Source organism: Salvelinus fontinalis, chromosome 13 (genome assembly GCF_029448725.1).
Source record: "Salvelinus fontinalis isolate EN_2023a chromosome 13, ASM2944872v1, whole genome shotgun sequence".
In the NCBI taxonomy this organism is placed as follows: Eukaryota; Metazoa; Chordata; class Actinopteri; order Salmoniformes; family Salmonidae; genus Salvelinus; species Salvelinus fontinalis.
This window is the reverse complement of record NC_074677.1, coordinates 1,894,293-1,918,966: the sequence shown is the minus strand read 5'-3', so window position 1 is coordinate 1,918,966 and position 24,674 is coordinate 1,894,293. Positions and strand designations below refer to the sequence as shown.

The 24,674-nt window shown below is 50.1% G+C and overlaps 1 protein-coding gene across 3 annotated transcripts in view; it reads right to left on the bottom strand.

Annotated features, from left to right (window-relative positions):
- LOC129867903 (high affinity cationic amino acid transporter 1-like) overlaps positions 1–24,674 on the bottom strand; it is a 77,947-nt gene that overhangs the window by 21,336 nt on the left and 31,937 nt on the right. For all 3 annotated transcript variants that reach the window (XM_055941377.1, XM_055941379.1, XM_055941378.1), the window contains 4 exons: positions 20,558–20,694; positions 10,468–10,570; positions 4,191–4,399; positions 3,658–3,809 (listed from right to left, as the gene is read on the bottom strand). In XM_055941377.1, coding sequence (XP_055797352.1) covers positions 3,658–3,809; positions 4,191–4,399; positions 10,468–10,570; positions 20,558–20,694 — 601 coding nt within the window. The remainder of the gene's footprint in view (positions 1–3,657; positions 3,810–4,190; positions 4,400–10,467; positions 10,571–20,557; positions 20,695–24,674) is intronic.

Genomic DNA, 24,674 nt, shown 5'->3' with positions numbered 1-24,674 from the left:
TTCAATGACGGTCTAGGAACAGACGGTCTAAGAACTGCCTTGTTCAGGGGCAGAACGACATATTTTTACATTGTCAGCTCAGGGATTAGATCTTGCATCCTTTCGGTTACTAGTCCAACGCTCTAACCACTAGGCTACCTGCTCTAACCTCTAGGCTACCTGCTCTAACCACTAGGTTACCTGCCCTAACCACTAGGCTACCTGCTCTAACCACTAGGCTACCTGCTCTAACCACTAGGCTACCTGCTCTAACCACTAGGCTACCTGCTCTAACCACTAGGCTACCTGCTCTAACCACTAGGCTCCCTACTCTAACCACTAGGCTCCCTACTCTAACCACTAGGTTACCTGCCCTAACCACTAGGCTACCTGCTCTAACCACTAGGCTACCTGCTCTAACCACTAGGCTACCTGCTCTAACCACTAGGCTACCTGCTCTAACCACTAGGCTACCTGCTCTAACCACTAGGCTACCTGCTCTAACCACTAGGCTACCTGCTCTATCCACTAGGCTACCTGCTCTAACCACTAGGCTACCTGCTCTAACCTATATGCTACCTGCTCTAACCACTAGGCTACCTGCTCTAACCACTAGGCTACCTGCTCTAACCACTAGGCTACCTGCTCTAACCACCAGGCTACCTGCTCTAACCTCTATGCTACCTGCTCTAACCACTAGTCTACCTGCTCTAACCACTAGGCTACCTGCTCTAACCACTAGGCTTCCTGCTCTAACCACTAGGCTACCTGCTCTAACCACTAGACTACCTGTTTCTAACCACTAGGCTACCTGCTCTAACCACTAGGCTACCTGCTCTAACCACTAGGCTACCTGCTCTAACCACTAGGCTACCTGCTCTAACCACTAGGCTACCTGCTCTAACCACTAGGCTACCTGCTCTAACCACTAGTCTACCTGCTCTAACCACTAGGCTAACTGCTCTAACCACTAGGCTAACTGCTCTAACCACTAGGCTACCTGCCGCTACGCATGAGAGAAGCCTTACAATGTTAAGTTTTTCTCTGTAGTGAGATGCAGGCAGTATTGAAAAATAATATTTAGATATGTTGTACTTTTCTTAAATGTAGTTTTGTTGTTGACTAAAACAAGCAGACCAAGTTGTCCTTTAAGGTGGGTATACAATACAGGAGAGGTGATTATCACAGTGACGAGTTGGCAGGAGAGGTGATTATCACAGTGAGTTCAGGAGAGGTGATTATCACAGTGAGTTCAGGAGAGGTGATTATCACAGTGAGTTCAGGAGAGGTGATTATCACAGTGAGTTAATGAGAGGTGATTATCACAGTGAGTTCAGGAGAGGTGATTATCACAGTGAGTTCAGGAGAGGTGATTATCACAGTGACGAGTTGGCAGGAGAGGTGAGAATCATAGTGAGTTCAGGAGAGGTGATTATCACAGTGACGCGTTGGCAGGAGAGGTGATTATCACAGTGAGTTCAGGAGAGGTGATTATCACAGTGAGTTCAGGAGAGGTGATGATCACAGTGAGTTCGGGAGAGGTGATTATCACAGTGAGTTCAGGAGAGGTGATTATCACAGTGACGCGTTGGCAGGAGAGGTGATTATCACAGTGAGTTCAGGAGAGGTGATTATCACAGTGAGTTCAGGAGAGGTGATTATCACAGTGAGTTCAGGAGACGTGATTATCACAGTGAGTTCAGGAGAGGTGATTATCACAGTGAGTTCAGGAGAGGTGATTATCACAGTGAGTTCAGGAGAGGTGATTATCACAGTGAGTTCAGGAGAGGTGATTATCACAGTGAGTTTAGGAGAGGTGATTATCACAGTGAGTTCAGGAGAGGTGATTATCACAGTGACGAGTTGGCAGGAGAGGTGATTATCACAGTGAGTTCAGGAGAGGTGATTATCACAGTGAGTTCAGGAGAGGTGATTATCACAGTGAGTTCAGGAGAGGTGATTATCACAGTGAGTTCAGGAGAGGTGATTATCACAGTGAGTTCAGGAGAGGTGATTATCACAGTGAGTTCAGGAGAGGTGATTATCACAGTGAGTTTAGGAGAGGTGATTATCACAGTGAGTTCAGGAGAGGTGATTATCATAGTGAGTTCAGGAGAGGTGATTATCACAGTGAGTTAAGGAGAGGTGATTATCACAGTGAGTTCAGGAGAGGTGATTATCACAGTGAGTTCAGGAGACGTGATTATCACAGTGAGTTCAGGAGAGGTGATTATCACAGTGAGTTCAGGAGAGGTGATTATCACAGTGAGTTCAGGAGAGGTGATTATCACAGTGAGTTAAGGAGAAGTGATTATCACAGTGAGTTAAGGAGAAGTGATTATCATAGTGAGTTCAGGAGAGGTGATTACCACAGTGAGTTCAGGAGAGGTGATTACCACAGTGAGTTCAGGAGAGGTGATTATCACAGTGAGTACAAGAGAGGTGATTATCACAGTGACGCGTTGGCAGGAGAGGTGATTATCATAGTGAGTTCAGGAGAGGTGATTATCACAGTGAGTTCAGGAGAGGTGATTATCACAGTGAGTTCAGGAGAGGTGATTATCACAGTGAGTTCAGGAGAGGTGATTATCACAGTGAGTTCAGGAGAGGTGATGATCACAGTGAGTTCGGGAGAGGTGATTATCACAGTGAGTTCAGGAGAGGTGATTATCACAGTGACGCGTTCGCAGGAGAGGTGATTATCATAGTGAGTTCAGGAGAGGTGATTATCACAGTGAGTTCAGGAGAGGTGATTATCACAGTGAGTTCAGGAGAGGTGATTATCACAGTGAGTTCAGGAGAGGTGATTATCACAGTGAGTTCAGGAGAGGTGATTATCACAGTGAGTTCAGGAGAGGTGATTATCACAGTGAGTTCAGGAGAGGTGATTATCACAGTGAGTTCAGGAGAGGTGATTATCACAGTGAGTTCAGGAGAGGTGATTATCACAGTGAGTTCAGGTGTGACGAATTGGCAGGGGAGGGGGCATGTCAAGAGTGTGATTGGGAGTTTATGGAATTGTCAGGACCCTTCAAAACAGGCTAGATGGGGAGAAGGGTAAGAGCTATGAGATTATTTGGGATTCCAATGTGCGTTATCTTGGTGGGGTGAGAGGTTGTAGTATGGGGTGGATTGGTCTTGGTGTTAGGGTCTCGGTGAGGTTAGGGGTGGATTGTAAATGAGTTAGCAGTCTTGTACAGCAAACAGAAAGTTCTCAAGGTGTCTGTTAGGTTAGGTATGTTTGTGACAGAGTTTTGGGAGTCCAATGTGCTTTATCTTGGTGGGGTGAGAGGTTTTCGTATAGGGTGGATTGGTCTTGGTGTTAGGGTCTCGGTGAGGTTAGGGGTGGATTGGTCTTGGTGTTAGGGTCTCGGTGAGGTTAGGTGTGGATTGGTCTTGGTGTTAGGGTCTCGGTGAGGTTAGGGGTGGATTGGTCTTGGTGTTAGGGTCTCGGTGAGGTTAGGGGTGGATTGGTCTTGGTGTTAGGGTCTCGGTGAGGTTAGGGGTGGATTGGTCTTGGTGTTAGGGTCTCGGTGAGGTTAGGGGAGGATTGGTCTTGGTGTTAGGGTCTCGGTGAGGTTAGGGGTGGATTGGTCTTGGTGTTAGGGTCTCGGTGAGGTTAGGGGTGGATTGGTCTTGGTGTTAGGTTCTTGGTGAGGTTAAGTACTGTATACACACCTTAAAGGACAGCTTGGTCTTGCTCTCTGGTTGTCTCCAGATGATAAAGGTGAGGAGAACACACACCATGAAGATGACGGTCAGAGCTACGATGTTCCACACTGCAAATCCACCCTGCACTGCTAGTATACTGAACACCAGGATCAGAAGGCCTATAGGGGGAGGAGGAGGAGGAGAGGAAGAGGGGAAGAGAGGAGGAGAGGAGGAGAATACACACCATGAAGATGACGGTCAGAGCTACGATGTTCCACACTGTAGGGAGGAGGGAGGAGAGGGGGAGGGAAAGAAGGAGGAGGAAGGAGGAGGAAGAGGGTACGAGAGGAGGAGGAGGAGATGGAGGAGGAGGGAGGAGAGGAGGGCAGGCAATGGAGGAGAGGAGAGGCGAGGGCAGGCAATAGATGACAGAGGAGAGATTGAGAGGGATGAGAAGAGAGGAAACGACGGAGAAGGATGGGAGGTGTGTGTGTTTGTGTGTGAGAGTGTGTGTCTCTGTGTAGCTTATCTGTCGTCTTCCTGTCCCCCCCCCCCTTTACCCATGAGGCTGACAGTGATGTTGACAGTGTAGCCGGACAGGGCTGAGGGTTCAGTGTTGTCAGGGAACAGGACAGTCTTCAGGCTGAAGTGCTCCTTCACACCAGGCAGGATGCCCATACTGGGGGCGGAGATACCGTCACTTAGCTCCATCTCCTCCACGGTACTGGCCATCTGATAGGCCGAGGAGCTGGGATGCTCTGGTTGGTACCTGGAACAGAGAGGAAGTTTAACCTGTGTCCTAAATCGCACCCTTTTCCCATATTGCAGTGTTTCTCAACCCCTCTCCTTGCGGACTGCCAGATGTTTAACGATTTTGTTGTAGCTCTGAACTGTCAACGTTTTGATGCTGATTCATTGTCAAATTGAATCAGGTGTTCTGGAATATAGTAAATACATGGAACAGCTGAAGGGTCCCAGAGGAAAGGTTTGAGAACCACTGTCCCATTGTACTATATAGGTAATCTGGTGGACAGACTATGTAAACATATATGGTAGCGTTGATCTGTCATGATACAACGAGATGCATGAGGTAACAAGCATCAGTGCTTTGGATAAATCATGGTTTCCTATCTTTCACATTTCGGGAAGTGGAAGCTCATAGACTTGCCCGTAACTTGCAAAGAGAGAGGGTGGAGCTCTTTGTTCTGGTGATATGATACTGATGATTTGTCGCCACAGACGGTTTGTTTACGTTTCTACCATTGTGGCAAGTTCTCCTACACCTCCATCTAGTGGTGACGTTGGGGACAACAATTAACTTTATCATTGTAGCTAAACCAAACTCTTTTCCGAACCTTAACCCTCATCCTTCGAACCTGATAAATTAATTCACCTAAACTGCTAAATTAGTTATTCTAATCTGCCACGTTAATGACCATAACCTGCTGTGTTAGTTCTCCTAACCTGCTGTGTTAGTTCTCCTAACCTGCTGTGTTAGTTCTCCTAACCTGCTGTGTTAGTTCTCCTAACCTGCTGCGTTAATGACCCTAACCTGCTGTGTTAGTTCTCCTAACCTGCTGTGTTAGTTCTCCTAACCTGCTGTGTTAGTTCTCCTAACCTGCTGTGTTAGTTCTCCTAACCTGCTGTGTTAGTTCTCCTAACCTGCCACGTTAATGACCCTAACCTGCCAGGTTAATGACCCTAAACTGCTGTGTTAGTTCTCCTAACCTGCTGCGTTAGTTCTCCATACCTGCTGTGTTAGTCCTCCTAACCTGCTGTGTTAGTCCTCCTAACCTGCTGCGTTAATGACCCTACCCTGCTGTGTTAGTCCTCCTGACCTGCTGCATTAATGACCCTAACCTGCTGCGTTAGTCCTCCTAACCTGCTCCGTTAATGACCCCAACCTGCTGCGTTAGTTCTCCATACCTGCTGTGTTAGTCCTCCTAACCTGCTGTGTTAGTCCTCCTAACCTGCTATGTTAGTTCTCCATACCTGCTGTGTTAGTCCTCCTAACCTGCTGTGTTAGTTCTCCTAACCTGCTGTGTTAGTCCTCCTAACCTGCTGCGTTAATGACCCTACCCTGCTGTGTTAGTCCTCCTAACCTGCTGCGTTAATGACCCTACCCTGCTGTGTTAGTCCTCCTAACCTGCTATGTTAGTTCTCCATACCTGCTGTGTTAGTCCTCCTAATTTGCTGCGTTAGTTCTCCATACCTGCTGCGTTAGTTCTCCATACCTGCTGTGTTAGTTCTCCCAACCTGCTGCGTTAATGACCCCAACCTGCTGTGTTAGTTCTCCATACCTGCTGCGTTAGTCCTCCTAACCTGCTGCGTTAATGACCCTACCCTGCTGTGTTAGTCCTCCTGACCTGCTGTGTTAGTCCTCCTAACCTGCTGAGTTAGTCCTCCTAACCTGCTGCGTTAGTTCTCCTAACCTGCTGTGTTAGTTCTCCCAACCTGCTGTGTTAGTTCTCCTAACCTGCTGTGTTAGTTCTCCATAACCTGCTGTGTTAGTTCTCCATAACCTGCTGCGTTAATGACCCTACCCTGCTGTGTTAGTCCTCCTGACCTGCTGTGTTAGTCCTCCTAACCTGCTGCGTTAGTCCTCCTAACCTGCTGCGTTAATGACCCTACCCTGCTGTGTAAGTCCTCCTGACCTGCTGTGTTAGTCCTTCTAACCTGCTGCGTTAGTCCTCCTAACCTGCTGTGTTAGTTCTCCTAACCTGCTGCGTTAATGACCCTAACCTGCTGCCTTAGTTCTCCTAACCTGCTGTGTTAGTTCTCCCAACCTGCTGTGTTAGTTCTCCTAACCTGCTGTGTTAGTCCTCCTAACCTGCTGCGTTAGTTCTCCATACCTGCTGCGTTAGTTCTCCTAACCTGCTGCGTTAATGACCCCAACCTGCTGTGTTAGTCCTCTTAACCTGCTGCGTTAGTTCTCCTAACCTGCTGCGTTAATGACCCCAACCTGCTGTGTTAGTTCTCCTAACCTGCTGCGTTAATGACCCCAACCTGCTGCGTTAGTTCTCCATATCTGCTGTGTTAGTTCTCCTAACCTGCTGCGTTAATGACCCCAACCTGCTGCGTTAGTTCTCCATACCTGCTGCGTTAGTTCTCCTAACCTGCTGCGTTAATGACCCCAACCTGCTGTGTTAGTCCTCTTAACCTGCTGCGTTAGTTCTCCTAACCTGCTGCGTTAATGACCCCAACCTGCTGTGTTAGTTCTCCTAACCTGCTGTGTTAGTTCTCCTAACCTGCTGTGTTAGTTCTCCTAACCTGCTGCGTTAATGACCCTAACCTGCTGTGTTAGTTCTCCTAACCAGCTGCGTTAGTTCTCCTAACCTGCTGCGTTAATGACCCCAACCTGCTGCGTTAGTCCTCCTAACCTGCTGCGTTAGTTCTCCACACCTGCTGCGTTAGTTCTCCATACTTGCTGCGTTAGTTCTCCCAACCTGCTGCGTTAGTTCTCCCAACCTGCTGCGTTAGTTCTCCTAACCTGCTGCGTTAGTCCTTCTAACCTGCTGCGTTAATGACCCCAACCTGCTGTGTTAGTTCTCCCAACCTGCTGCGTTAGTTCTCCCAACCTGCTGCGTTAGTTCTCCCAACCTGGTGCGTTAGTTCTCCTAACCTGCTGCGTTAGTCCTCCTAACCTGCTGCGTTAATGACCCCAACCTGCTGTGTTAGTTCTCCTAACCTGCTGCGTTAATGACCCCATCCTGCTGTGTTAGTTCTCCCAACCTGCTGCGTTAATTCTCCCAACCTGCTGCGTTAGTTCTCCCAACCTGCTGCGTTAGTTCTCCTAACCTGCTGCGTTAGTCCTCCTAACCTGCTGCGTTAATGACCCCAACCTGCTGTGTTAGTTCTCCCAACCTGCTGCGTTAATGACCCCATCCTGCTGTGTTAGTTCTCCTAACCTCCTGCGTTAGTTCTCCTAACCTGCTGCGTTAGTCCTCCTAACCTGCTGCGTTAATGACCCCATCCTGCTGTGTTTGTTCTCCTAACCTGCTGCGTTAGTTCTCCATACCTGCTGCGTTAATGACCCCAACGTACTGAGTTAGTTCTCCCAACCTGCTGCGTTACTTCTCCTAACCTGCTGCGTTAGTCCTCCTAACCTGCTGCGTTAATGACCCTAACCTGCTGTGTTAGTCCTCCTAACCTGCTGCGTTAATGACCCCAACCTGCTGCGTTAGTTCTCCCAACCTGCTGCGTTAATGACCCCAACCTGCTGCGTTAGTTCTCCCAACCTGCTGCGTTAGTTCTCCTAACCTGCTGCGTTAGTCCTCCTAACCTGCTGCGTTAATGACCCCAACCTGCTGTGTTAGTCCTCCTAACCTGCTGCGTTAATGACCCCAACCTGCTGTGTTAGTTCTCCTAACCTGCTGTGTTAGTTCTCCTAACCTGCTGCGTTAATGACCCCAACATGCTGTGTTAGTTCTCCATACCTGCTGCGTTAGTCCTCTTAACCTGCTGCGTTAATTCTCCTAACCTGCTGCGTTAATGACCCCAACCTGCTGTGTTAGTCCTCTTAACCTGCTGTGTTAGTTCTCCTAACCTGCTGCATTAATGACCCCAACCTGCTGCGTTAGTTCTCCTAACCTGCTGCGTTAGTTCTCCTAACCTGCTGCGTTAATGACCCCAACCTGCTGTGTTAGTTCTCCATACCTGCTGCGTTAGTTCTCCATACCTGCTGCGTTAGTTCTCCTAACCTGCTGCGTTAATGACCCTAACCTGCTGTGTTAGTCCTCTTAACCTGCTGCGTTAGTTCTCCATACCTGCTGCGTTAGTTCTCCTAACCTGCTGCGTTAGTTCTCCTAACCTGCTGCGTTAGTTCTCCTAACCTGCTGCGTTAATGACCCCAACCTGCTGCGTTAGTTCTCCTAACCTGCTGCGTTAGTTCTCCTAACCTGCTGTGTTAGTTCTCCTAACCTGCTGCGTTAATGACCCCAACCTGCTGCGTTAGTTCTCCTAACCTGCTGCGTTAGTTCTCCTAACCTGCTGTGTTAGTTCTCCTAACCTGCTGCGTTAATGACCCCAACCTGCTGCGTTAATGACCCCAACCTGCTGCGTTAATGACCCCAACCTGCTGCGTTAGTCCTCCTAACCTGCTGCGTTAGTTCTCCTAACCTGCTGCGTTAATGACCCTAACCTGCTGTGTTAGTCCTCTTAACCTGCTGCGTTAGTTCTCCATACCTGCTGCGTTAGTTCTCCTAACCTGCTGCGTTAGTCCTCCTAACCTGCTGTGTTAGTCCTCCTAACCTGCTGCGTTAGTTCTCCTAACCTGCTGCGTTAGTTCTCCTAACCTGCTGTGTTAATGACCCCAACCTGCTGCGTTAGTTCTCCTAACCTGCTGCGTTAGTTCTCCTAACCTGCTGTGTTAGTTCTCCTAACCTGCTGCGTTAATGACCCCAACCTGCTGCGTTAGTTCTCCTAACCTGCTGCGTTAGTTCTCCTAACCTGCTGTGTTTGTTCTCCTAACCTGCTGCGTTAATGACCCCAACCTGCTGCGTTAATGACCCCAACCTGCTGCGTTAATGACCCCAACCTGCTGCGTTAGTCCTCCTAACCTGCTGCGTTAGTTCTCCTAACCTGCTGCGTTAATGACCCTAACCTGCTGTGTTAGTCCTCCTAACCTGCTGTGTTAATGACCCTAACCTGCTGTGTTAGTCCTCTTAACCTGCTGCGTTAGTTCTCCATACCTGCTGCGTTAGTTCTCCTAACCTGCTGCGTTAGTTCTCCTAACCTGCTGCGTTAGTTCTCCTAACCTGCTGCGTTAATGACCCCAACCTGCTGCGTTAGTTCTCCATACCTGCTGCGTTAGTTCTCCTAACCTGCTGCGTTGATTCTCCTAACCTGCTGCGTTAATGACCCCAACCTGCTGCGTTAGTTCTCCTAACCTGCTGCGTTAGTTCTCCTAACCTGCTGCGTTAATGACCCCAACCTGCTGTGTTAGTCCTCCTAACCTGCTGTGTTAGTTCTCCTAACCTGCTGTGTCAGTCCTCCTAACCTGCTGTGTTAGTTCTCCTAACCTGCTGCGTTAATGACCCCAACCTGCTGTGTTAATAGACCATCTGTATTACCACGTCGGTGCTCTCAGGGTTAGAGGACACAGTCTGATCCTCGTTCTATCTCTCAGGGTTGGGGGACACAGTCTGATCCTCGTTCTATCTCTCAGGGTTGGGGGACACAGTCTGATCCTCGTTCTATCTCTCAGGGTTGGGGGACACAGTCTGATCCTCGTTCTATCTCTCAGGGTTGGGGGACACAGTCTGATCCTCGTTCTATCTCTCAGGGTTGGGGGACACAGTCTGATCCTCGTTCTATCTCTCAGGGTTGGGGGACATAGTCTGATCCTCGTTCTATCTCTCAGGGTTAGAGGACACAGTCTGATCCTCGTTCTATCTCTCAGGGTTGGGGGACATAGTCTGATCCTCGTTCTATCTCTCAGGGTTGGGGGACATAGTCTGATCCTCGTTCTATCTCTCAGGGTTGGGGGACACAGTCTGATCCTCGTTCTATCTCTCAGGGTTGGGGGACACAGTCTGATCCTCGTTCTATCTCTCAGGGTTGGGGGACATGGTCTGATCCTCGTTCTATCTCTCAGGGTTAGAGGACACAGTCTGATCCTCGTTCTATCTCTCAGGGTTAGAGGACACAGTCAGTCTGACCATTACAGATGGAGATAATGGGAGTCATCTGTCTCACCTGACTGACACCAGGGTGTAGGGTTCAGGGTACTAACCTGAGTACTAATATGCAGTCTACCACCAGGGTGTAGGGTTCAGGGTACTAACCTGAGTACTAATATGCAGTCTACCACCAGGGTGTAGGGTTCAGGGTACTAACCTGAGTACCAGAACGCAGGCTGCCACCAGGGTGTAGGCCAGTAGAGTCCCTATAGACATCAGATCTACCAGGTCCTTCAGGTCAAACAGAAAGGCCATGATAGCTGGAGGAGAGACAGAAAGGCCATGACAGCTGGAGGAGAGACAGAAAGGCCATGACAGCTGGAGGAGAGACAGAAAGGCCATGACAGCTGGAGGAGAGACAGAAAGGCCATGACAGCTGGAGGAGAGACAGAAAGGCCATGACAGCTGGAGGAGAGACAGAAAGGCCATGACAGCTGGAGGAGAGACAGAAAGGCCATGACAGCTGGAGGAGAGACAGAAAGGCCATGACAGCTGGAGGAGAGACAGAAAGGCCATGACAGCTGGAGGAGAGACAGAAAGGCCATGATAGCTGGAGGAGAGACAGAAAGGCCATGACAGCTGGAGGAGAGACAGAAAGGCCATGACAGCTGGAGGAGAGACAGAAAGACCATGATAGCTGGAGGAGAGACAGAAAGGCCATGACAGCTGGAGGAGAGACAGAAAGGCCATGACAGCTGGAGGAGAGACAGAAAGGCCATGACAGCTGGAGGAGAGACAGAAAGGCCATGACAGCTGGAGGAGAGACAGAAAGGCCATGACAGCTGGAGGAGAGACAGAAAGGCCATGACAGCTGGAGGAGAGACAGAAAGGCCATGATAGCTGGAGGAGAGACAGAAAGGCCATGACAGCTGGAGGAGAGACAGAAAGGCCATGATAGCTGGAGGAGAGACAGAAAGGCCATGACAGCTGGAGGAGAGACAGAAAGGCCATGACAGCTGGAGGAGAGACAGAAAGGCCATGACAGCTGGAGGAGAGACAGAAAGGCCATGACAGCTGGAGGAGAGACAGAAAGGCCATGACAGCTGGAGGAGAGACAGAAAGGCCATGACAGCTGGAGGAGAGACAGAAAGGCCATGACAGCTGGAGGAGAGACAGAAAGGCCATGACAGCTGGAGGAGAGACAGAAAGGCCATGACAGCTGGAGGAGAGACAGAAAGGCCATGATAGCTGGAGGAGAGACAGAAAGGCCATGACAGCTGGAGGAGAGACAGAAAGGCCATGACAGCTGGAGGAGAGACAGAAAGGCCATGATAGCTGGAGGAGAGACAGAAAGGCCATGATAGCTGGAGGAGAGACAGAAAGGCCATGACAGCTGGAGGAGAGACAGAAAGGCCATGACAGCTGGAGGAGAGACAGAAAGGCCATGACAGCTGGAGGAGAGACAGAAAGGCCATGACAGCTGGAGGAGAGACAGAAAGGCCATGACAGCTGGAGGAGAGACAGAAAGGCCATGACAGCTGGAGGAGAGACAGAAAGGCCATGACAGCTGGAGGAGAGACAGAAAGGCCATGACAGCTGGAGGAGAGACAGAAAGGCCATGACAGCTGGAGGAGAGACAGAAAGGCCATGACAGCTGGAGGAGAGACAGAAAGGCCATGACAGCTGGAGGAGAGACAGAAAGGCCATGACAGCTGGAGGAGAGACAGAAAGGCCATGATAGCTGGAGGAGAGACAGAAAGGCCATGATAGCTGGAGGAGAGACAGAAAGGCCATGACAGCTGGAGGAGAGACAGAAAGGCCATGACAGCTGGAGGAGAGACAGAAAGGCCATGACAGCTGGAGGAGAGACAGAAAGGCCATGATAGCTGGAGGAGAGACAGAAAGGCCATGACAGCTGGAGGAGAGACAGAAAGGCCATGACAGCTGGAGGAGAGACAGAAAGGCCATGACAGCTGGAGGAGAGACAGAAAGGCCATGACAGCTGGAGGAGAGACAGAAAGGCCATGACAGCTGGAGGAGAGACAGAAAGGCCATGATAGCTGGAGGAGAGACAGAAAGGCCATGACAGCTGGAGGAGAGACAGAAAGGCCATGACAGCTGGAGGAGAGACAGAAAGGCCATGACAGCTGGAGGAGAGACAGAAAGGCCATGATAGCTGGAGGAGAGACAGAAAGGCCATGATAGCTGGAGGAGAGACAGAAAGGCCATGACAGCTGGAGGAGAGACAGAAAGGCCATGACAGCTGGAGGAGAGACAGAAAGGCCATGACAGCTGGAGGAGAGACAGAAAGGCCATGACAGCTGGAGGAGAGACAGAAAGGCCATGATAGCTGGAGGAGAGACAGAAAGGCCATGACAGCTGGAGGAGAGACAGAAAGGCCATGACAGCTGGAGGAGAGACAGAAAGGCCATGACAGCTGGAGGAGAGACAGAAAGGCCATGACAGCTGGAGGAGAGACAGAAAGGCCATGACAGCTGGAGGAGAGACAGAAAGGCCATGACAGCTGGAGGAGAGACAGAAAGGCCATGACAGCTGGAGGAGAGACAGAAAGGCCATGATAGCTGGAGGAGAGACAGAAAGGCCATGATAGCTGGAGGAGAGACAGAAAGGCCATGACAGCTGGAGGAGAGACAGAAAGGCCATGACAGCTGGAGGAGAGACAGAAAGGCCATGACAGCTGGAGGAGAGACAGAAAGGCCATGACAGCTGGAGGAGAGACAGAAAGGCCATGACAGCTGGAGGAGAGACAGAAAGGCCATGACAGCTGGAGGAGAGACAGAAAGGCCATGACAGCTGGAGGAGAGACAGAAAGGCCATGACAGCTGGAGGAGAGACAGAAAGGCCATGACAGCTGGATTAGAGACAGAAAGGCCATGATAGCTGGAGGAGAGACAGAAAGGCCATGACAGCTGGAGGAGAGACAGAAAGGCCATGACAGCTGGAGGAGAGACAGAAAGGCCATGATAGCTGGAGGAGAGACAGAAAGGCCATGATAGCTGGAGGAGAGACAGAAAGGCCATGACAGCTGGAGGAGAGACAGAAAGGCCATGACAGCTGGAGGAGAGACAGAAAGGCCATGACAGCTGGAGGAGAGACAGAAAGGCCATGACAGCTGGAGGAGAGACAGAAAGGCCATGATAGCTGGAGGAGAGACAGAAAGGCCATGACAGCTGGAGGAGAGACAGAAAGGCCATGACAGCTGGAGGAGAGACAGAAAGGCCATGACAGCTGGAGGAGAGACAGAAAGGCCATGACAGCTGGAGGAGAGACAGAAAGGCCATGATAGCTGGAGGAGAGACAGAAAGGCCATGATAGCTGGAGGAGAGACAGAAAGGCCATGACAGCTGGAGGAGAGACAGAAAGGCCATGACAGCTGGAGGAGAGACAGAAAGGCCATGACAGCTGGAGGAGAGACAGAAAGGTCATGACAGCTGGAGGAGAGACAGAAAGGCCATGATAGCTGGAGGAGAGACAGAAAGGCCATGACAGCTGGAGGAGAGACAGAAATGCCATGACAGCTGGAGGAGAGACAGAAAGGCCATGACAGCTGGAGGAGAGACAGAAAGGCCATGACAGCTGGAGGAGAGACAGAAAGGCCATGATAGCTGGAGGAGAGACAGAAAGGCCATGACAGCTGGAGGAGAGACAGAAAGGCCATGACAGCTGGAGGAGAGACAGAAAGGCCATGACAGCTGGAGGAGAGACAGAAAGGCCATGACAGCTGGAGGAGAGACAGAAAGGCCATGACAGCTGGAGGAGAGACAGAAAGGCCATGATAGCTGGAGGAGAGACAGAAAGGCCATGACAGCTGGAGGAGAGACAGAAAGGCCATGACAGCTGGAGGAGAGACAGAAAGGCCATGACAGCTGGAGGAGAGACAGAAAGGCCATGACAGCTGGAGGAGAGACAGAAAGGCCATGACAGCTGGAGGAGAGACAGAAAGGCCATGACAGCTGGAGGAGAGACAGAAAGGCCATGATAGCTGGAGGAGAGACAGAAAGGCCATGATAGCTGGAGGAGAGACAGAAAGGCCATGATAGCTGGAGGAGAGACAGAAAGGCCATGACAGCTGGAGGAGAGACAGAAAGGCCATGACAGCTGGAGGAGAGACAGAAAGGCCATGACAGCTGGAGGAGAGACAGAAAGGCCAAGACAGCTGGAGGAGAGACAGAAAGGCCATGACAGCTGGAGGAGAGACAGAAAGGCCATGACAGCTGGAGGAGAGACAGAAAGGCCATGATAGCTGGAGGAGAGACAGAAAGGCCATGACAGCTGGAGGAGAGACAGAAAGGCCATGACAGCTGGAGGAGAGACAGAAAGGCCATGACAGCTGGAGGAGAGACAGAAAGGCCATGACAGCTGGAGGAGAGACAGAAAGGCCATGATAGCTGGAGGAGAGACAGAAAGGCCATGACAGCTGGAGGAGAGACAGAAATGCCATGACAGCTGGAGGAGAGACAGAAAGGCCATGACAGCTGGAGGAGAGACAGAAAGGCCATGACAGCTGGAGGAGAGACAGAAAGGCCATGATAGCTGGAGGAGAGACAGAAAGGCCATGACAGCTGGAGGAGAGACAGAAAGGCCATGACAGCTGGAGGAGAGACAGAAAGGCCATGACAGCTGGAGGAGAGACAGAAAGGCCATGACAGCTGGAGGAGAGACAGAAAGGCCATGACAGCTGGAGGAGAGACAGAAAGGCCATGATAGCTGGAGGAGAGACAGAAAGGCCATGACAGCTGGAGGAGAGACAGAAAGGCCATGACAGCTGGAGGAGAGACAGAAAGGCCATGACAGCTGGAGGAGAGACAGAAAGGCCATGATAGCTGGAGGAGAGACAGAAAGGCCATGACAGCTGGAGGAGAGACAGAAAGGCCATGACAGCTGGAGGAGAGACAGAAAGGCCATGATAGCTGGAGGAGAGACAGAAAGGCCATGATAGCTGGAGGAGAGACAGAAAGGCCATGATAGCTGGAGGAGAGACAGAAAGGCCATGACAGCTGGAGGAGAGACAGAAAGGCCATGACAGCTGGAGGAGAGACAGAAAGGCCATGACAGCTGGAGGAGAGACAGAAAGGCCATGACAGCTGGAGGAGAGACAGAAAGGCCATGACAGCTGGAGGAGAGACAGAAAGGCCATGACAGCTGGAGGAGAGACAGAAAGGCCATGACAGCTGGAGGAGAGACAGAAAGGCCATGACAGCTGGAGGAGAGACAGAAAGGCCATGACAGCTGGAGGAGAGACAGAAAGGCCATGACAGCTGGAGGAGAGACAGAAAGGCCATGACAGCTGGAGGAGAGACATGAAGACCAAATGTTTGATCCACTCATTAATGTAAATTATATGTATATATCTTTCCTCTCTCTACTCTCTCTCTCCTCGCCCTTCTGCCTCTCCTCTCTCCCTTTTCTCTACTCTTTCTCTCCTCTCCGCTCTCCCCTCTCTCACCTCTCTCACCTCTCTCTACTCTCTCTCTACTCTCTCCTCTCTCCTTTTTCTCTACTCTTTCTCTCCTCTCCACTCTCTCCTGAGTCCACTCTCTCCCCTCTCTCTCCTCTCTCACCTCTCTCACCTCTCTCTACTCTCTCTCTACTCTCTACTCTTCTCTCTTTTCTCTCGAATCTCTCCTTCCTCTCTCCCCTCTCTCCCCTCTCTCACCTCTCTCTCCTCTCTCTACTCTCTCACCTCTCTCCTCTCTCTCTCTCTCCACTCTCTCCCCTCTCTCCCCTCTCTCACCTCTCTCACCTCTCTCACCTCTCTCTCCTCTCTCTACTCTCTCACGTCTTACCTCTCTCCTAACTCCTCTAACAGGCTAGCTACAACGCTACACCGCGTTGCAAAATAAATGTAGAAATCTATATTATTCAATTATTGCACCCACACTGCTTGCGAGCGTCTGCGTTGCCAATGGCTAAAATAGAAGTCAGTTCTATTTGTGACGCAAATTGCGCTGCAAGTCCTGCCTCTCCCATCTCCTCATTGGTTTTTATGAGCAGCTACCCACGTGCCATCTCCTCATTGGTTAAACCCACGTGGGTGACTGAAAGACGAACGCGTTCGGTGGCGGTAATGCACCTAATTTATGAAAGTTGCCAATCGCAATATAAAGTCCAGAGAAGAAAAAGTCTGGAAGGAGGAGAGATGACTAGAAACGATTCGGTTGACCGTTTGTGTGGATTATGTGTGGATTAATTGGTGGAGTAGAGGACCTTGTGCATTTCAGGTAAAATAACAACTCAATGTTTATATCCCAGGACAAATTAGCTAGCAACAGCAAGCTAGCTAAATAGGACATATTAGATAGCAAGTACAAGCTAACTAGCTAAATTGTCATAAATGTTTACTGCTTTTCGACCTGTCCCCAAACGAATATAATTGGTTCAGAGTTTGTTTTGATATTTTAACCTGCGTGTCGTGATCGCGTTTGGTGTGGGGGGACAAAATACATTTATGAATGATGGCGCATGATGGCACATGCGCCATTGGCTGTCGGTTTGGGTTCCGTGTATCTCCTCTGTCTCATCTAAATCCTCTATCTATCTATCTCCTCTCTCTCCTTTGTCTCATCTAATTCCTCTGTCTCTCTGTCTCCTCTGTCTCGTCTGTCTCCTCTCTCTCCTCTGTCTCCTCTCTCTCCTCTGTCTCCTCTCTCTCCTCTCTCTCCTCTGTCTCCTCTCTCTCCTCTGTCTCCTCTCTCTCCTCTGTCTCCTCTCTCTCCTCTCTCTCCTCTGTCTCCTCTGTCTCCTCTGTCTCCTCTGTCTCCTCTGTCTCCTCTGTCTCCTCTGTCTCGTCTGTCTCCTCTCTCTCCTCTGTCTCCTCTCTCTCCTCTCTCCTCTGTCTCCTCTGTCTCCTCTGTCTCCTCTATCTCCTTTGTCTCCTCTGTCTCCTCTGTCTCCTCTCTCTCCTCTGTCTCCTCTCTCTCCTCTGTCTCCTCTGTCTCCTCTGTCTCCTCTGTCTCCTCTGTCTCCTCTGTCTCCTCTATCTCCTCTATCTCCTCTGTCTCTCTGTCTCCTCTCTCTCCTCTCTCCTCTGTCTCCTCTGTCTCCTCTGTCTCCTCTCTCTCCTCTCTCTCCTCTGTCTCCTCTCTCTCCTCTGTCTCCTCTGTCTCCTCTGTCCCCTCTCTCTCCTCTGTCTCCTCTCTCTCCTCTGTCTCCTCTCTCTCCTCTGTCTCCTCTGTCTCCTCTATCTCCTCTGTCTCCTCTGTCTCCTCTGTCTCCTCTGTCTCTCCTCTGTCTCTCCTCTGTCTCCTCTGTCTCCTTTGTCTCCTCTGTCTCCTCTCTCTCCTCTCTCTCCTCTGTCTCCTCTCTCTCCTCTGTCTCATCTGTCTCCTCTGTCTCCTCTGTCTCCTCTCTCTCCTCTCTCTCGTCTGTCTCCTCTGTCTCTCTGTCTCCTCTGTCTCCTCTGTCTCTGTCTACTCTGTCTCTGTCTCCTCTGTCTCTTCTCTCTCCTCTCTCTCCTTTGTCTCCTCTCTCTCCTCTCTCTCCTCTGTCTCCTCTGTCTCTCTGTCTCCTCTGTCTCCTCTCTCTCCTCTGTCTCCTCTGTCTCCTCTGTCCCCTCTCTCTCCTCTGTCTCCTCTGCCTCCTCTGTCTCCTCTCTCTCCTCTGTCTCCTCTCTCTCCTCTGTCTCCTCTGTCTCCTCTGTCTCCTCTATCTCCTCTGTCTCCTCTGTCTCCTCTGTCTCCTCTGTCTCTCCTCTGTCTCCTCTGTCTCCTTTGTCTCCTCTGTCTCCTCTCTCTCCTCTCTCTCCTCTGTCTCCTCTCTCTCCTCTGTCTCATCTGTCTCCTCTGTCTCCTCTGTCTCCTCTCTCTCCTCTCTCTCGTCTGTCTCCTCTGTCTCTCTGTCTCCTCTGTCTCCTCTGTCTCCTCTGTCTCCTCTGTCTCCTCTGTCTCCTCTGTCTCCTCTGTCTCCTCTCTCTCCTCTCTCTCCTTTGTCTCCTCTCTCTCCTCTCTCTCCTCTGTCTCCTCTGTCTCTCTGTCTCCTCTGTCTCCTCTGTCTCCTCTGTCTCCTCTGTCTCCTCTGTCTCTCTGTCTCCTCTATCTCCTCTGTCTCCTCTGTCTCCTCTGTCTCCTCTGTCTCCTCTCTCTCCTCTGTCTCTCTGTCTCCTCTCTCTCCTCTCTCCTCTGTCTCCTCTGTCTCCTCTCTCTCCTCTGTCTCCTCTGTCTCCGCTGTCTCCTCTCTCTCCTCTGTCTCCTCTGTCTCCTCTGTCTCCGCTGTCTCCTCTCTCTCCTCTGTCTCCTCTCCCTCCTCTCTCTCCTCTGTCTCCTCTGTCTCCTTTGTCTCCTCTGTCTCCTCTGTCTCCTCTGTCTCCTCTCTCTCCTTTGTCTCCTCTGTCTCCTCTCTCTCCTCTGTCTCCTCTGTCTCCTCTGTCTCCTCTCTCTCCTCTGTCTCCTCTGTCTCCTCTGTCTCCTCTGTCTCCTCTCTCTCCTCTCTCTCCTCTGTCTCCTCTCTCTCCTCTGTCTCCTCTGTCTCCTCTGTCTCCTCTGTCTCCTTACTCTCCTCTGTCTCCTCTGTCTCCTCTGTCTCCTCTGTCTCCTCTGTCTCCTCTCTCTCCTCTGTCTCCTCTGTCTCCTCTCTCCTCTCTCTCCTCTGTCTCCTCTGTCTCCTCTGTCTCCTCTCTCTCCTCTGTCTCCTCTGTCTCCTCTGTCTCCTCTCTCTCCTCTCTCTCCTCTGTCTCCTCTGTCTCCTCTATCTCCTCTGTCTCCTCTGTCTCCTCTTTCTCCTCTGTCTCCTCTGTCTCTCCTCTGTCTCCTCTGTCTCCTCTGTCTCCTTTGTCTCCTCTGTCTCCTCTGTCTCCTCTGTCTCCTCTCTCTCCTCTGTCTCCTCTGTCTCCTCTGTCTCCTCTCTCTCCTCTCTCTCGTCTGTCTCCTCTGTCTCTCTGTCTCCTCTGTCTCCTCTGTCTCCTCTCTCTCCTCTCTCTCCTCTCTCTCCTCTCTCTCCTCTCTCTCCTCTCTCTCCTCTCTCTCCTCTGTCTCCTCTCTCTCCTCTCTCTCCTCTGTCTTCTCTCTCTCCTCTCTCTCCTCTGTCTCCTTTGTCTCTCCTCTCTCTCCTCTCTCTCCTCTCTCTCCTCTGTCTCCTCTGTCTCCTCTGTCTCCTCTTTCTCCTCTGTCTCCTCTCTCTCCTCTGTCTCCTTTGTCTCCTCTGTCTCCTCTGTCTCCTCTATCTCCTTTGTCTCCTCTCTCTCCTCTCTCTCATCTGTCTCCTCTGTCTAATCTAACTTATCTGTCTCCTCTATCTCTGCTGTCTCCTATCTCCTCTATCTCCTCTATATCATCTGTCTCCTCTATCTCCTCTATCAACTCGAACTCTTCTCCCTCCTCTGTCTAATCTAACTCCTCTGTCTAATCTAACTTCTCTGTCTAATCTAACTCCTCTATCTCCTCTATCTCTTCTCTCTCCTCTGTCTAATCTAACTTCTCTGTCTAATCTAACTCCTCTATCTCCTCTATCTCTTCTCTCTCCTCTGTCTAATCTAACTTCTCTGTCTAATCTAACTCCTCTGTCTAATATAACTTCTATATCTCTTCTCTCTCCTCTGTCTAATCTAACTCATCTATCTCTTCTCTCTCCTCTATCTAATCTAACTCCTCTGTCTCGTCTATCCCCTCTATCTCTATCTCCTTTAAGTCATCTCCTCTCTCTTCTAACTACTCTCTCTCCTTTCTCCTCTACTCTCTCCCTTTTCTGCTCTCTCTCTCCTCTCCCTACTCTCTCCATCATCCACAGAGCTGGGGTCCAATCTGATGTACTGGAGGTCCTCAGGTGACTAACTGGGTCACAGCACCAAAAGCAAAACGAACTGCTTGGCCCCATCATCCACAGAGCTGGGGTCCAATCTGACGTGCTGGAGGTCCTCAGGTGACTAACTGGGTCACAGCACTCTGAACACCAGTTTTATTTATTGTTATGTATTTATTAACTTTGACCTCTCTCTTCAAGGAGATGACAGCTAGGTAAACAACAACACCATGCAGCTCCTCTCTCTACCACTGTCCGCCCACCTCTAACTCTTGTCATTTAACCCCTGACCTCTTACCCCTGGCACTGTTTACCAGACATGACCCCAGCGGCTATGGTGGACATGATGGATGTCTTCCCTAACCTCTAACCCCTAACCCCTGACGCTGCTTACCAGACATGACCCCAGCGGCTATGATGGACATGATGGGTGTCTTCCCTAACCTCTAACCTCTTACCCCTGACGCTGCTTACCAGACATGACCCCAGCGGCTATGATGGACATGATGGATGTCTTCCCTAACCTCTAACCCCTAACCCCTGACGCTGCTTACCAGACATGACTCCAGCGGCTATGGTGGACATGATGGGTGTCTTCCTCTCACTGATGCGGGCCAAGAAGGAGAAGAGGAGGCCGTCGCGAGACATGGCAAATATTATACGAGGGAGAGGGAACATCGAGCCCAGGAGACTGGAGGGAGGGAGGGAGAGGAAAGGGATGAGGAGAGAGGGAGATTGGGATAGAATGGTAGGTTTACGAGGGGTGAGGGTGAAGTGGGGGAACAGAGGAGAAGAATTTGGTAGAGAAGGGGTGAGGGGAGAGCAATTTGATAGAGGAGAGGAGGAAGGGTTGAGGGGAGAGAGATTTGGTAGAGGAGAGGAGGAAGGGTTGAGGGGAGAGAGATCTGGTAGGGGAGAGGAGGAAGGGTTGAGGGGAGAGAGATTTGGTAGAGGAGAGGAGGAAGGGTTGAGGGGAGAGAGATTTGGTAGGGGAGAGGAGGAAGGGTTGAGGGGAGAGAGATCTGGTAGGGGAGAGTGTGAAGTGACAGTCAGGAGAGAAATAGGGTGAAGGCTTAAAAGAAGGGTCAAACTAGTATAGAGCAGGAATAGACAAGGAGGCAAAAATCAAAATCCACCCTGTAATGTAGCTCCCGGTAATGTAGCTCCCTGTAATGTAGCTCCCTGTAATGTAGCTCCCTGTAATGTAGCTCCCTGTAATGTAATGTAGCTCCCTGTAATGTAATGTAGCACCCTGTAATGTAGCTCCCTGTAATGTAGCTCCCGGTAATGTAGCTCCCTGTAATGTAGCTCCCTGTAATGTAGCTCCCTGTAATGTAATGTAGCTCCCTGTAATGTAATGTAGCACCCTGTAATGTAGCTCCCTGTAACGTAGCTCCCTGTAACGTAGCTCCCTGTAACGTAGCTCCCTGTAACGTAGCTCCCTGTAATGTAGCATCCTGTAATGTAATGTAGCTCCCTGTAATGTAGCTCCCTGTAATGAGGCTCTCTGTAACGTAGCTCCCTGTAATGTAGCTCTCTGTAATGTAATGTAGCTCCCTGTAATGTAATGTAGCACCCTGTAATGTAGCTCCCTGTAGCGTAGCTCACTGTAATGTAGCTCCCTGTAATGTAGCTCCCTGTAATGTAGCATCCTGTAATGTAATGTAGCTCCCTGTAATGTAATGTAGCTCCCTGTAATGTAACGTAGCTCCCTGTAATGTAGCTCCCTGTAATGTAGCATCCTGTAATGTAGCTCCCTGTAATGTAGCTCCCTGTAATGTAATGTAGCTCCCTGTAATGTAACGTAGCTCCCTGTAATGTAGCTCCCTGTAATGTAGCTCCCTGTAATGTAGCTCCCTGTAATGTAGCTCCCTGTAATGTAATGTAGCTCCCTGTAATGTAACGTAGCTCCCTGTAATGTAGCTCCCTGTAATGTAATGTAGCTCCCTGTAATGTAGCGTAGCTCCCTGTAATGTAGCTCCCTGTAATGTAGCTCCCTGTAATGTAGCTCCCTGTAATGTAGCATCCTGTAATGTAGCTCCCTGTAATGTAGCTCCCTGTAATGGAGCTCCCTGTAATGGAGCTCCCTGTAATGGAGCTCCCTGTAATGGAGCTCCCTGTAATGGAGCTCCCTGTAATGGAGCTCCCTGTAACATAGCTCCCTGTAATGTAGCTCTCTGTAATGTAGGTCCCTGTAATGTAGCTCCCTGTAATGTAGCTCCCTGTAATGTAGCATCCTGTAATGTAGCTCCCTGTAATGTAGCTCCCTGTAATGTAGCTCCCTGTAACGTAGCTCCCTGTAATGTAGCTCCCTGTAATGTAGCACCCTGTAACGTAGCTCCCTGTAACGTAGCACCCTGTAATGTAATGTAGCTCCCTGTAATGTAGCTCCCTGTAATGTAGCTCCCTGTAACATAGCTCCCTGTAACGTAGCTCCCTGTAATGTAGCTCCCTGTAATGTAATGTAGCTCCCTGTAATGTAGCTCCCTGTAATGTAGCTCCCTGTAATGTAGCTCCCTGTAATGTAGCTCCCTGTAATGTAGCTCCCTGTAACATAGCTCCCTGTAACGTAGCTCCCTGTAATGTAGCTCTCTGTAATGTAGCTCCCTGTAATGTAGCTCCTTGTAACGTAGCTCCCTGTAACGTAGCTCCCTGTAACGTAGCTCCCGGTAATGTAGCTCTCTGTAATGTAGCTCCCTGTAACGTAGCTCCCTGTAATGTAGCTCCATGTAATGTAGCTCCCTGTAATGTATCTCCCTGTAATGTAGCTCCTGTAATGTAGCTCCCTGTAATGTAGCTCCCTGTAATGTAGCTCCCTGTAATGTAGCTCTCTGTAATGTAGCTCCCTGTAATGTAGCTCCCTGTAATGTAGCTCCCTGTAATGTAGCTCCCTGTAATGTAGCTCTCTGTAATGTAGCTCTCTGTAATGTAGCACCCTGTAATGTAGCTCCCTGTAATGTAGCTCCCTGTAATGTAGCTCCCTGTAACGTAGCACCCTGTAACGTAGCTCCCTGTAATGTAGCTCCCTGTAATGTAGCTCCCTGTAATGTAGCTCCCTGTAATGTAGCTCGCTGTAACATAGCTCCCTGTAATGTAGCTCCCTGTAGCTCCCTGTAACGTAGATCCCTGTAAAGTAGCTCCCTGTAATGTAGCTCCCTGTAAAGTCGCTCCCTGTAATGTAGCTCCCTGTAAAGTAGCTCCCTGTAACGTAGAACCCTGTAATGTAGCTCCCTGTAGCTCCCTGTAATTTAGCTTCCTGTAATGTAGCTCCCTGTAATGTAGCTCCCTGTAATGTAGCTCCCTGTAATGTAGCTCCCTGTAACATAGCACCCTGTAAAGTAGCTCCCTGTAATGTAGCTCCCTGTAAAGTAGCTCCCTGTAACGTAGAACCCTGTAATGTAGCTCCCTGTAGCTCCCTGTAATTTAGCTTCCTGTAATGTAGCTCCCTGTAATGTAGCTCCCTGTAATGTAGCTCCCTGTAATGTAGCTCCCTGTAATGTAGCTCCCTGTAACGTAGCACCCTGTAAATTAGCTCCCTGTAAAGTAGCTCCCTGTAAAGTAGCTCCCTGTAATGTAGCTCCCTGTAAAGTAGCTCCCTGTAACGTAGCTCCCTGTAATGTAGCTCCCTGTAGCTCCCTGTAATGTAGCTTCCTGTAATGTAGCTCCCTGTAATGTAGCTCCCTGTAATGTAGCTCCCTGTAATGTAGCTCCCTGTAACGTAGCTCCCTGTAATGTAGCTCCCTGTAATGTAGCTCCCTGTAATGTAGCTCCCTGTAATGTAGCACCCTGTAATGTAGCTCCCTGTAATGTAGCTCCCTGTAAATTAGCTCCCTGTAATGTAGCTCCCTGTAATGTAGCTCCCTGTAAATTAGCTCCCTGTAAATTAGCTCCCTGTAACGTAGCTCCCTGTAATGTAGCTCCCTGTAATGTAGCTCCCTGTAATGTAGCTCCCTGTAACGTAGCTCCCTGTAACGTAGCTCCCTGTAATGTAGCTCCCTGTAATGTAATGTAGCTCCCTGTAATGTAATGTAGCACCCTGTAACGTAGCTCCCTGTAACGTAGCTCCCTGTAACGTAGCTCCCTGTAACGTAGATCCCTGTAATGTAGCTCCCTGTAATGTAGCTCCCTGTAATGTAGCTCCCTGTAATGTAGCTCCCTGTAATGTAGCTCCCTGTAATGTAGCTCCCTGTAATGTAGCTCCCTGTAATGTAGCTCCCTGTAACGTAGCTCCCTGTAATGTAGCTCCCTGTAGCTCCCTGTAATGTAGCTTCCTGTAATGTAGCTCCCTGTAATGTAGCTCCCTGTAATGTAGCTCCCTGTAATGTAGCTCCCTGTAACGTAGCTCCCTGTAATGTAGCTCCCTGTAATGTAGCTCCCTGTAATGTAGCTCCCTGTAATGTAGCTCCCTGTAATGTAGCACCCTGTAATGTAGCTCCCTGTAATGTAGCTCCCTGTAAATTAGCTCCCTGTAATGTAGCTCCCTGTAATGTAGCTCCCTGTAAATTAGCTCCCTGTAAATTAGCTCCCTGTAACGTAGCTCCCTGTAACGTAGCTCCCTGTAATGTAGCTCCCTGTAATGTAGCTCCCTGTAACGTAGCTCCCTGTAACGTAGCTCCCTGTAATGTAGCTCCCTGTAATGTAATGTAGCTCCCTGTAATGTAATGTAGCACC